General features: G+C 43.4%; 1 protein-coding gene across 1 annotated transcript in view; it reads left to right on the plus strand.

Moving 5' to 3' along the window:
- DPP3 (dipeptidyl peptidase 3) overlaps positions 1–13,652 on the plus strand; it is an 80,953-nt gene that overhangs the window by 55,835 nt on the left and 11,466 nt on the right. Inside the window, exons 12-15 of the mRNA XM_040328888.1 lie at positions 4,629–4,721; positions 6,547–6,609; positions 11,150–11,274; positions 13,351–13,471. Coding sequence (XP_040184822.1) covers positions 4,629–4,721; positions 6,547–6,609; positions 11,150–11,274; positions 13,351–13,471 — 402 coding nt within the window. The remainder of the gene's footprint in view (positions 1–4,628; positions 4,722–6,546; positions 6,610–11,149; positions 11,275–13,350; positions 13,472–13,652) is intronic.

Genomic DNA, 13,652 nt, shown 5'->3' on the forward strand with positions numbered 1-13,652 from the left:
CCGCACTGAGGTGTTTCTTTGTGTACCATAGCTTGATAAACTTTTGTACAAGGAATGGGAACGACCGCAAAGGGTCTTTTCGGTCCCAAATGTATAGCGGTCCATTACCCTTTTGAGGAGAGTTTCCTGAAGAAATTGACTTCTTCCCCCATAGTGGACCCTCCTTTGTCCAGATTGAACAAAGTGACTACGCTTCCGGTGGGGGGGGGGGGGGCTCCTGCTTTTAAGGACCCTGCGTATAGGAGGGCTGAGGCTGTGGCTCGCTCCCTGTTCACGGTGGTGGGGTCAGCAGTGCATCCGGCTGTGGCTGGGGCCTTGGTATCAGACACTGAATAGGCAAAAATGTTGCACCATGAGCTGAAAGAGCAACAGGCTCCCCCAGCCTGTGTGGAACTTACCGACCAGTTGGTGCAGGGTCTTAAGTTGGTTTGCGAGTCGGCTTTGGATACGATTCCCTTGTTGTCCAGGGCCTTGGTCTGTGCGGTGGTACTGTGCCACCTGATCTGGCTGAAATGTTGGTCCGCAGACCAAGCTTCTAAGAAGGCTTTGCTTGATTTGCCTTTTAAGGGTGAGAGGCTTTTTGGAGCCTCACCGAAAGACCTTATCAAGGATGCCAGTGGAGGTAAGAGTACTCTGCTCCCGCAATACAAGAAGGTTAAGGAGCCACGTCATAGGCATGGGCCCTCCTCCGCTCATAAGCAGTTTTTTCGTCCGCCCGGAGCTGCAGGTAAGCACTCCCAGGCCGATGAGGCACCTGCTGAGGGACAAAAATGTCCCTGGTTTCGCAAGCCCAACAAGCCCGCGAACAAATCTGCTCTCCAACCGGTGAGTTTGTGAAGTAGTTTCCTCAGGGTACAAGATAGTTTCTATCTTGCCCACCGAACAGATTTTTTCTCTCCAACCTTCAGCTTCCTCCGACTCATCGAGATGCCCTGTTTTGGGCAGTGCAGGATTTGCTGGTGCGCGGGGTGATCATACCCGTGCCATTGCAGGAAAGGTTTCCAGGGTTTTTATTCAAATTTGTTGGAAGTCCCAAAGAAGGAGGGGGTCCGACCAATCCTGGATCTCAAGGCCCTCAACTGCTTTGTAAAGGTTCAGGATGGAATCGGTGCGCTCTGTAGTCACGGCACTCCATCCGGGGGATTTTCTGGTGTCCTTGGACATCAAGGACGCATACTTTCATGTCCCTATATTTGTCAGGCATCAGAGGTTTCTGCTCTTTGCGGTCAGAGATGACTACTACCAGTTTGTGGCTCTCCCTTTCGGCCTGGCATCGGCACCAAGGGTTTTCACCAAGGTTCTCACCCCGATTTTGGACTTATTGAGAGGGTGAGGAATTGCTATCTTGGGCCACCTGGACGACCTTCTTCTGAGAGCTGTTTCAGATTTAGAATTAGAGGGGGATGTGGCGATTGCCAGCCAGACCCTTCAAGAATTTGATTGGGGGCTGAACTTCCAGAAGTCGGTGTTGGTGCTGACTCGGCGCCTGGAATACCTGGGCCTGGTTCTAGACGCCTTAAAGCGTGAGTTTTCTTCCAGTGGACAGATTGCAGACTCTTCTGATGGCGGTGAAGCTGTTGGCATCCCGCAGATGGTCATCACTACGCTTTTGCACGCGAGTACTGGGTCTCATGGTAGCCTCCTTCGAGGCGGTACCGTATGCTCAATTCCACACTCGAGTCTTGCAGAAGGAGATCCTGTCCAAATGGGACAAATCTCCATTGTCCCTGGATTGTCAGATCCGGGTGAGCCAACTAGTCAGGGCTTCCCTGGTCTGGTGGCTGAGATCTCCAGCCCTGCAGTCCGGGAAGTCGTTCCTTCCCTTTCACTGGGCGGTGATCACGACGGACGCCAGCCTGACCGGTTGGGGCAGAGTTTGGGGTGTTCGGTCGACACAAGGTCACTGGACGCAGGAAGAATCCCGCCTGCCGATCAATTTGCTGGAGCTTCGGGTAATCGGGCATTGCCTCTCCACATGGTCACAGAGGCTACAGGGGCTTCCAGTCAGGATCCAGTCGGACAACGCCACGGCAGTGGCATGTGTCAACTATCAAGGGGGAACGAGAAGCTTGGCTGCAGCTTCGGAGGTCGCTCACATCCTGCGGTGGGCAGAGCGGAGCGTGCCGGCTCTGTCGGCCGTATACATTCTGGGCATAGAAAACTGGCAAGCGGATTACCTGAGTCACCAGATGCTGGACCAGGGAGAGTGGTCACTACAGGAAAAAACAACAAAGGCGCACCAGCCTAGTGTATTACCGTTTTGACAGATTTTATTAAATTCAATATAAATAAACCTACTCACAATTGTGGTAGAAAGGTTCGCAGTAAGGAAGTCTTTCAATAAATGGCTGCAGTATATAGAACCCGAACTGCACTCTAAATGGTCATGGAGGAAGTGAAGAGGGTCACTATCAGCTGACTCGTTTCAAAGCACTAAACTTCTTCATCAGAGCCCAGCCGAGTGGTCGCTACACCCAGATGTGTTTCAACTAATTTGCCAAAGATGGGGCATGCCAGACGTTGATCTCCTGGCTTTTCGACTCAATCGGAAGGTGTTGAAGTTTGTGGCCAGGTCAAAAGACCCCTGGGCAGACGCGACAGATGCATTGATAGCTCCGTGGGGGCAGTATCGGCTACTTTATGACTCCTGCCCCCCCCCTCTAAAGCTTCTCCCTCGTCTACTTCGCAGGGTGTGGACCTGGGGATTCCGATGATCCTAATTGCTCCAGATTGGCCGCGGCCCTGATACGCCGACCTAGTGCATCTGGTGGAGGATCCTCCTTGGCGACTACCGATGCGAGAAGACCTTCTGTTGCAAGGTCTCATACTTCATTCTGCTTTACAGTCGCTGGCTTTAACGGCATGGCTATTGAAAGCCATATGTTGAGGGACCGAGGCCTGTCTGATTCGGTGATTTCTACCATGCTGAGGGCATTGAAATCCTCCTCTCAGAAGATTTATCATCAAACGTGGAAGGCTTACATCTCCATGTGTGAGGAGATGCGGTTGTGTCCATGTGCTTATTTGGTTTCCAGGATCCTGCTGTTTTTTGCAGCGTGGAGTGGACCAACAGCTTGCCTTAGGTACTATTTTTAAGGGGCAGATTTCAGCCTTGGCTGTCTTCTTTCAATGACATTTGACACTGGTGAGTACGTTTGTGCAAGGGGTTTGACATGTGGCCCCTCCGGTACTTCAGGAACCGCCGTTTGAACACAGAGAGATTCCCTTATTGACGCTCTCTCAGAAAGTAGCCTTTTTAGTGGCTATTACTTCGGTCAGATGGGTTTTTTAGCTGGCGGCCTTTTCTTGCAAGGCTCACAAGGATAAGGCGGTGCTGCTCCCGCAGCCTTCGTTTCTTCCTAAGGTAGTTTCGGCTTTTCATATCAATGAGGACATTGTACTTCCGTCCTTGCGTCCTCGCCCGTCACACCCTAAGGATTCAGGCTTATGCCCTACGAGGGCGGGCGCCTCCCTTTCCTGTCACGGCGCATTCCACCAGGGCAATAGGTGCCTCTTGGGCTTTCCGACATCAAGCGTCTGTTTCCCAGGTGTGTAAGGCGGCGACCTGGTCGTCCGTTCACACCTTCACTACATTTTACAAGGTTGACGTGAGTGCATCTTCGGATGCTTGCTTCAGCCGCAAGGTTTTGCAGGCGGCTGTTTAAGGTTGTAACTCCTTCATTGAGAACCTCTGGTTGTGTTTGGGGTGAAGTTTGTTTGATGCTGTCCCCACCCTTCGTTTTTTTTTTTTTTTAACACTGCTTGGGGCGTCCCTACTGTCCGTCCATGAACACAAGAGAAAATAGGATTTTTGTACTCACCGTAAAATCCTTTTCTCTGTAGTTCATGGACGGACACGGCACCCACCCCTCCTTGTTTTTATGTTTGTACTGCTTTTTGACGAACTGAGCTACTAGATGCAGGGAGAGGGGTTGTACCCAGAGGGACCGTCCCCTGGGTGGTACTGTACAGTTTAATGTTGATTTAACATGTTTCTGCCTAGTCCTCTCCTAATAGAAGGCTAATACCCTACTGTCAAGATAATCCTGCTGTGTCCGTCCATGAACTACAGAGAAAAGGATTTTACGGTGAGTACAAAAATCCAATTTTTTTTTCCTTTTAGAAATGACATTTTGTGCAGAGACAGTTCTAAACACTGGAAACATGCGCTACTTTACAGGCATACTATAGACACCCCAGGTACGAAATTTAAAGGAATATTTCACTTTTATTATTTCATTTTAAGCATTATTTAAAACCATTGCTCCCGGAAAAAAAAACTGCAGTTTTTAAAACTTTTTTTTTTTTTTTGCATTGATACATGTCCCCTGGGGCAGGACCCGGGTCCCCAAACACGTTTATGACAATAGCTTACATATTAACCTTTAAAATTGTGACTTTTGAGTTTCCCATAGACTTTAACAATGTTCACGTATTCTTAAAAAATGTTTTGCCTGTTGCACCCCGCGGTGCGAACCGAACCGCGGGGTGTTCAGCCCATCCCTAGGGGTGTCTGTTAAAAAAAAAAAAACATTCTCTTGATCTACATTTCCAGTCCCCACTCTTTGCTTTCACACTCCTTTTTCTGCAATGCAATGGGATAGTGACAGAGTATTTTTTCTTTACAGGATGTTTTCATCGAGTATCGTGGACCATCTTTTGAAGTTCAAGTTGGTCTGCATGAATTACTCGGTCATGGCAGTGGGAAGCTTTTTGTTCAGGTATGTAAATAAAGGCATATTCTTCATGGTCTCACACACCACATGTGTTCATCTAGTACATGAATCCTGTAAGCAAATTACATGTGATATAATCAATAATACCGCCTAAAAGATTTGATTAAATTACACATAAATTAGTACTTGTAATTAGTATTGAAATCGTTGTAGGAACTGCTACAAAATGTTAAACCGTTTCTTTACATTGCACATGATTTATAGTACATTCAGGGGCACAGGACTGTAGCATTCTTTGAACGTGCGAGTTATACTGTTGCTTTCAAGAGGTTTGGACACAGAAAAAAAAACCCTACTTGTAGTCCACTGGACTGGTAAGTGGTATGTGACCTTCACTCACTGATTTCTTAATTTTAGCACTTCCTAGACCTCTGTGTACTGTTGGCTGCAGGGTGCTCTCAAAGTATAGAGCTATGGCATAACCTACCCTGTTACTTATTTGGCATCAACAAAAACTATTCCGAAACCTGTGTTCACTTGCCACTAAAATTCAGTACATACGTAGCTCTTATTTTTCTCCAGAATAACAAGTCCAAAGTAGAGACCTTCTTTGAAAAATGTTCTTAATAAATACTCCCGTGCTCTATCCCTAGACATTTTTACAAAGCCTAACTCCATGTGTACTTACACTTTAAATAGGTTGCTTGGGCCGAGTTGTCCGTTCTCTAAAAACTGCATGTAGCCTGAGCTACACTCAGTATGCAGTGCTGTGCTTGGACAGTGGTATACAGGCACTTCTGTCTGATGCCAGAACAAAACTAAGCACATCAAGGCTTCCTCTAATTGGCTGAGGTAGAGATTGTCATCCTCCTGCCTCTCCACTTCAGCCAACCAAAAGAAGCCTTGTATTCATTGATAGAAAATACAAGGCTTCTCATGAATGGCTGAGCAGTGTTATTTTTATTTTTTTCCTGCAGCAGAGAGGAAGGCCAACACACATCCGTCACATACTGTATGTAGCTGATGCTATAATCCATTTATACAGAACTGGCAGAAGCCCCATCAATTAGTAAGGGAAATATTTCCCTTACTAAGTTCCTTTTCCAGTGTGGCCCAAAAGATATATTTAAAGTGAAAGTAAACCAGGAGTTAGGCTTTGAGGCCTGAACCCTAGGGTTCCTCCAAAGGTTGCAAGGGGTTTGTTGAGCCAAGTAACCACTGACCCCAAAAAGCGTTTTACCTGTCTGTAAAGAGACCTAATCCCACTAATGTAAGGAGCACTCTTTTTATTGACCGCCAGTGTAATGGGGACCTTGCCTCACAGGTTCTTCCTTTTGACCACCAATTTATAGAGGCTGTTCTCTCATTGATCACCAGTCTTAACAAGGTCCTTCTCAATTGACCTCCAAAGTATTTCATTGTCTATTAATGTATGGCACTACACTGACTAGTAATGTACGGGACCATTTCACTGACCATAAATGTAAAGGGTTACTTTTACATTGGCTTTCATAGTAAGTTAACATTTCTCTCCGACCACTGATGTGAACAAACATTACAAATTTCAGCATTTATTTAAGCCACAGTAGAGAACCAATTGTCAGAAGTAATGGTTCACTGCTACAGAACACCACCTCTCCTTATATCTTCATAATTTACAGGGGGGTTGTTCTCTAACCCATAAGAGAGCTGTTAATAATGCAGGCAGTGAGCGCAGGAAGTTATAAATTAAGATTTCTAGCTAAATCAACATTTTTTTTTTTTTTTTTTTTGCACTTATTGAACAGACATATCAAAACACTTTCAATGGTATATTTAACAAACCAAATGCGAGCAATCTGAGTTAATTTTTAGGCTTGATATTTTGCAGGATACAAAAGGAGGATTCAACTTTGATAAAGATCATGTTATCAACCCAGAAACTGGGGAATTGGTAAGTATAAGGTTTGAGAAACTTTTTTTATTTTTTTAAATGCTAAATGCAGTTGAATTTTAGTTTGTGTGAATGTTCCAGCTCATCTCCAGCAGTGCCTTGAGTCTTACACAGTTGTACAGGTTCATCTCCTGTACTGAAATTGAGATTTCACTGCAGAAAGTGGAATATGGCCCTCCCTGTTTATAGGTTGGTGGACTTCCAACAGTGTCAAGCTCTTTCCTCCCCAGCCTTACTGTCCCTGGCCCATCCCATTTATTGGATTTTATTGAAGGCCCAATATCACAAATGGATCAGGATTGACATCTGTAAATCAAGGGTTTTTTATATTTGTAAAATTCCTCCCAAGAGCTAACTCACTGTTTGCATCAGGGCTCAGAGCTCTTGAAAGGTGTAACATGGAAGGGTGCTGTTTTCAGAAAACTATTTACAGCACCTTCCCTACCAGCTAAGATATGCCTGCATTGTATAGAGAACCACAAAGATCCAGTAATGTCTAAAATAAGGTATGTTTTATTTTAAAACTTTTGTGGATGTAAACCCTCACATATAACCAGTGAAGTGAACAGCCTCAGATGAATCGGAGATGAAACAAATCTCCCTACATAAGTTTTACATGTATATCTGCTGTCTTTACCATTTATATATTCTTTAGACTGTTCACTTAGGCCCCGTACACATGACCAAACATGTATGCTGAAACTGGTCCGCGGGCCAGTTTCAGCATACATGTTCGGTTGTGTGTAGGCGCGAGCGGGCCGAATTCCAGCAAACATTTGCCCGCCGGGCCTTTTCCCAGCAGACAAATATTCCTGGACGTGTTTTAAAACCGTCCGCTGGAATCCTGACCGCTCGGACATGTACGGTCGTCAGTACAGACCTACCGTACATGTCCGAGCGCCCGCCGTCCCTCGCATGCGTCGAATGACTTCGACGCATGCGTGGAAGCCTTTAAATGGCAGGCCCACCCACGTCGCCACGGCGATGACGCTGACACGCCCCGCGTAGTGTTTACGCGCGGACTTCTGTACGATGGTTAGTACAACCATCGTACAGAAGCCCTCTGGCAGGCATGTACGGTGAAAACGGTCCGACGGACCGCTTTCATCGTACATGTTTGCTCGTTAGTACCCGGCCTTAGAGTTAGAGATTTTCTCTTCCTGTTCAGCAGAGTGTGAAGTCTGGGCAGAGACTCTTGGAGCTGTTCTGTGAATAGTTTAGCTCTCTGCTAATCTATTTTATAGCAGGATCCTCTACAGAAATGTGCAGGGACCGCCCTGTCATCCGCCAGCTCAGCGGGGATCAACGGAGCGATCCCCGCTGAGCAAGCGGGGGTTCACGGGGCAGATCATTACTTATCCGCCCCATGTGAAAGGGCCCTAACAGTGTTTCTGAGAAAAATGCAACAAACATTGAGTAGGCAGAGGGATTTGGCAAACATACAAGTGTCAAGCTGTATAGTTGGGTATCCTCAAAGTGCAAAAACTGTTACCTTACCGCACTTCTTTTTCGGTCATCATGTTTTTTGTTAAAATTGGAAAATAGGAAAGAAGATAACTGGGCAATACTGTGTAAAAAAATAAAATAAAAAAAAATTAGATGGAAGAGGAAAATTTAAAAGTATAAAAAAACAAGGTGCATTAGGGACCCCATGCGGTCTGATAACAGCAAAGAGTGAAATCTTGGCAAGCTTCCACCCAGGTGCTGCTCCTGTACGCCACTCCAGCCATCAGCCCTTTGTCCTCCTTCGAGAATAGAAACACATATGCCAGAGCTGCCAAGTTTTGAACAAGGCTTAGGAAGCAAAACATGACTCCAGCCCTCTTACACCATCACTCACACAGTAAAACTCGAAAAAGAAAATATGGACGACCACACACCACAAAACATTTGAAAGGTAGCCTTTAATGGTAAAAAAGGAAAAAGAGCAGTGGGTTCAGTGCTTAGTCATAGCTATTTTTCGAGTTTTGCTTCGTGCATTGCCGGCACCCACGGTTTCGGAGAGGACATTGATTGCTTAGTGCACTCACCTGGAGTGGCAGTTTCTCCTTTCTCATCACTCACACAGTAGCAAGTGCTGGCCCTATCCGCAGTAATCTTCATGTAACAAAAAAAAATATGGTAGTCCACACATCCAATAAATTCACGTCTATTTAATGATGAAAAAATACTTCCACGATGAGAAATACAGCAACTCCCGCTAAGGCGCTTCATTAGTGCTTGGTCAGAGCTATAGTTGGAGTTGCTGTATTTTCCATCATGTTTTTTAAGTGTTTTTACATGAAGAATCATTTAATAAAGGAGATTTTAATGGATGTGCGGCCAACTATATATTTTTCTTTGTTTTTGAACAAGGATTCCTGTGTTCTTTTAAGAGTGAGTCAGCTTTTTCATTCTCCTAATGTTCTTGACCCACTGAAGCCACATTTAGATGGAGATTTAGGTGGAGATTCTGATTTCCAGCACGCAGGAATGGATAGAATCATTCTCCAGTATCTTTTCACTGGGATGGAGTTGTAATGAAGGAGGAAAATAGCTGGATCTTTGGGTAGTGTGAAGTATGTAAAACAATTGCTGTTTTTTTGTACCCCATCCCAAAAAGCTGTGAGTTGGGGGGGCAGTCCCAAAAAATATGTAGTAGGGTTCCATTAGCAGGTCTACATCTCCAACAGTACTCTGGAATAGAGGACCTACATTTTATGAAGTAGAGATGGTGTCCTATACCACCTAGTATTAATTTTTCAATTGCTTTCCTGTATTTTGGTACAAATCAATGATTTCAAGATATATTTTAGATATATTTTATGGAGTTGGTCTGAAAACAGGGAGATATTCAGATCAGGTTCCCATGTATCAATGAAGGAAGGTCATCAGAGTGTGGCATCATCAGGGAGGAGTAAATATGCGATCAAGAATTAAAAAGGGGGGAAAGGGTTGGGACTTTGAATGAGGCATATGATAGACACTACCACAGGTCTTCATCCCTGTAAATGTATAAAAAGGGAGGAGAGTTGGGACTTTGAATGAGATGTGTTTTTAGCAGTATGCGATTTAAATAAATATATATATATATATATATATATATATATATATATATATATATATATATATATATATATATATATATAGAATATAAAACATGTTTCCATAGTAGCCAGGCTATAAGAGCACTGGAAAAACAAAAAGGAATGCAGGAGTGGAACCAAACATGCCTACCAAACCAAAATACCACCAGACTAAGTGCGGACCACATCAAACTGGGTCAGCTAGTCAAAAAATGACAATGCATAAGTTAACTGTTGGTGGTAGATCTGTGGAGGCACTCTATTCCACTCCTGAAAACGCATCTCCATCCCTGAATAGTATTAAAAAGGGGGGATAGCATTTCTTTTGTTTTTCCAGTGCTCTTTTTTGCCAGACCAACTATAGGTAGGGGCGGGTTTAGGTTATCACCTGCCCCCTATCTATTGATTAGCATGCCTGTGCTCCTTTTTAGGAGACTTAGAAAATTTATAGCTAAGACTGCAGTACACTGAGTGCCTTGACGTTGGCCTGCAGCTTACACAGGTATTTGCAAATACATGCAACTAAATCTCTGTTTTTAATTACATACAGTTAGACAGATTAATTTGGTTTAGTGCTCTTTTGGTTGGCAACTTTGAGCCTGGCTACTATGGAAAAATGTTTTATATTCCATATATGTATTTAATTGCATACTGCTAAAAACGCATCTAATTCAAAGTCCCAACTCTCCCCCCTTTTTATACATTTACAGGGATGGAGGCCTGTGGTAGTGTCTATCATATGCCTCATTCAAAGTCCCACCCCCCCCCCCCCCCTTTTTAATACTTTTCAGGGATGGAGATGCGTTTTCAGGAGTGGAATAGAGTGCCTCCACCGATCTACCACCAACAGTTAACTTAACATCTCATTCAAAGTCCCAACTCTCCCCCCTTTTTATATATGCGATCAAGAATGCCTAAGCGTGCCCTCCCCAGTGCTCATAAGTTCAAAATCAGTGAGCCTACGGCAAATTCAGTCGGACGTGGCAGGAAAGGAGAAATTGGTGTAGTTGGAAGGCATTCCAGAGTGGAAGGAAGAATCTGTCCTTTGAGGACTTCAAGTGAAACTGGGTGGGCCAATCTGAATCCACCAAAGTGCACATTTCCCTGAGTATGTTTAAAGTGCTAAAGAGTTTGCAATTCTGTACAACCAATGCTGTGATTTACACACACTTTTCCACACTACCCAGCCAACACATGTAGTTCCTAATTAGTAAATTTGTCTTGCAATTTCAGAATTTCAGCTTCCTATGTCACCTTTCTGCTATGAGTCTCCTTATTGACCAGTGAATCAGTATGATAACCTCTGTCCTGGAAGTTGACACAAATAGCAGAGGGGACTTACTAGTAAACAGGTGTGTGTAACACACAAATTACAAATCATGTGGCAGCTCAAACAGTAAACTCACATAGACTTTACAACCATTTAATTTCTATATCCTTTTTTTGTGTCTCTAATATTGCCTTTCTACCTTCAGGTGAAGAGTTGGTATAAGCCAGGTGAAACTTGGGATGGCAAATTCTCAACAATTGCCTCTTCCTATGAGGAATGCAGAGCAGAATGTGTTGGCCTTTATCTGTGTGTCAATGAAGAGGTGCTGCGGTAAGGAAGTGGACCACTATAGTGAATTTTAAATGTGACCCCCCCCTACTCCAACCGCATTGATGTGCTGCTTGCACGTGATAAAGCTTTAGCTTGCTTTCATGCTCATGACAAATATCCATGTAAAGGTTCCTTTAAACATTTTGCACCAACAATAATCCTAAAATACATACATTGCAAAAAAAATTACATTTCTGGCCTATTTTAACCAACATAATTTTATTTATTTTTTACATACAAATAGGATACATCATTTTTATTTTATAAACCTGATTTACAGCTATTGTATTCCAACACACCCTGATCAATATCACTTGCATTCTCTATTCTTGTTGGAACTCAATAATACAATTCAAGATGGCTCTGGCAGGGTGAGATGAAATGCAAAAGCTGTGAAATAAGTTTATGAAAAGAAAATTGTGTATCCTAGTAACAAAATAATTATGTTGGTTGAAATAGACCAGAAATGTTATTGTTTTTATGAATACAATAAACTTATGTATTGAGGAGTATTGCTGGTGTATAATGTTTTTATAGGCATCTTTACTAAGGCTGCATTGACACCTGAGCGTAGCATTTTGTGGCGTTTTTTGCCGCGTTTTGTTGCGAATTTGGACAGGTCTAGTGTCACCAATGTTAAAAATAGAACAACGCCCAAATCTGCCTAAATAAAAGTCCCAGAACTTGTTTGAGCTTCAGGCGTTTTTGAACTTCTGGCTTCAGGCGTTTTGTAGTGGACATGTGAACCATCTGCATAGAGAATAATAGATTTTTTCCCCGCCAGAGTTTTGTAGCTTGAGGCTTCAAGCTACAAAACGCTCAGGTGTGAATGGGGTCTTAAGGCCCATATGCAAGGTATTGGTTGGTTGTTTGCTCATCACCAACAATAGTCATATTGTGCCAAACATATTCATGCTTGCATTGCCAGTAGGGATGAGCCCGATGTTCGCAGAATAGCGAACAATTTGGGGTGTTCGCGGCAAATTTGAAAGCCGTGGAACACCTTTTAAAAGTCTATGGGAGAAATCAAAAGTGCTAACTTTAAAGGCTTATATGCATGGTATTGTCATAAAAAAGTGTTTGGGGACCCGGGTCCTGCCCCAAGGGGACATGTATCAATGCAAAACAAAGTTTTAAAAAGTCAGTTTTTTCGGGAGCAGTGATTTTAATAATGCTTAAAGTGAAACAATAAAATCAATGAAATACTATAGACACCCCCCAGGTATGAAATTTAAAGGAATATTTCACTTTTATTGTTTCACTTTAATCATTATTAAAATCACTGCACCTGAAAAATGGCTGTTTTTAAAAGGTTTTTTTTTTTTTTGCATTGATGCAGGACCCGGGTCTCCAAACAATTTTTTTGACAATAAATTGCATATTAACCTTTTAAAATGAGCACTTTTTTCATGTTTGTGTCCCATAGACTTTAACGGTGTTTGAACAAATTGTTTACCTGTTCGCATGTTCTGCTGTGAACCGAACCGGGGATGTTCAGCTCATCCCTAATTGTTCCACACACTAGCACCCGCACATTCAGTACTGAAACTGCCCAGATCTGAATCGTACACCACAAAGCTGCTATATAGTGCATGCATACATGTGGTGCCAGGCAAACCATCCCAAAAGTTCTAGTGCCCTAAAACTCTTGATTAACTCTCTGCACACTGCTTAGCACCTTATGTATTGGATTCTTGATTTGTATACATTGCACTACATGTTCAGGCTGACCAACTGCATCAGTGATCTTTTTCTGGCCTTACTGCAAAATCCAAAATGCATACTTGCTCAAAGCATGCTTTAATGGACATATAGGGGTTAAATGATTAAAACTTCAGAGTGCAAAATCTGGTGCGGCTCTGCATGGATACCAATCCGCTTCCTGTTTTTTCTTGTCAGAGCTTAATTAAACAAGCTGAAGTTAGAAGATGATTGGCTACCATACACAACTGCACCAGATTTTTCACTCTCCAGTTTTAGTAAATCAACCCCGTAGTGTCCATATACGATAAACTGGCACACTTGGAGAAGAGCTACAGACCCATCTGTTAACAATATTGTTTGTGCAAACCACAGGATATTCGGCCATGAATCTCAGGAGGCACAAGATGTTCTGTATGTTAACTGGCTTAACATGGTGCGGGCTGGATTGATGGGACTGGAATTCTACACACCAGAGACTGGGCGTTGGAGACAGGTAAATACATTCTTACTGGGAAAAAAATCACATAATGGGGGAAAGAAATATCACAGGCAGCTTGCAATATTTGCCCATCTTAAAATAAAAGGGTGCGTCTTACTCATTCCGATTATGCATAGTTTTGGACAGTCTGGTTCTATTCTTTCTGCAGTCTTTGTGAAGCCAGGAGGTGGCCAGA

Source organism: Rana temporaria, chromosome 11 (genome assembly GCF_905171775.1).
Source record: "Rana temporaria chromosome 11, aRanTem1.1, whole genome shotgun sequence".
Classification (NCBI taxonomy): Eukaryota; Metazoa; Chordata; class Amphibia; order Anura; family Ranidae; genus Rana; species Rana temporaria.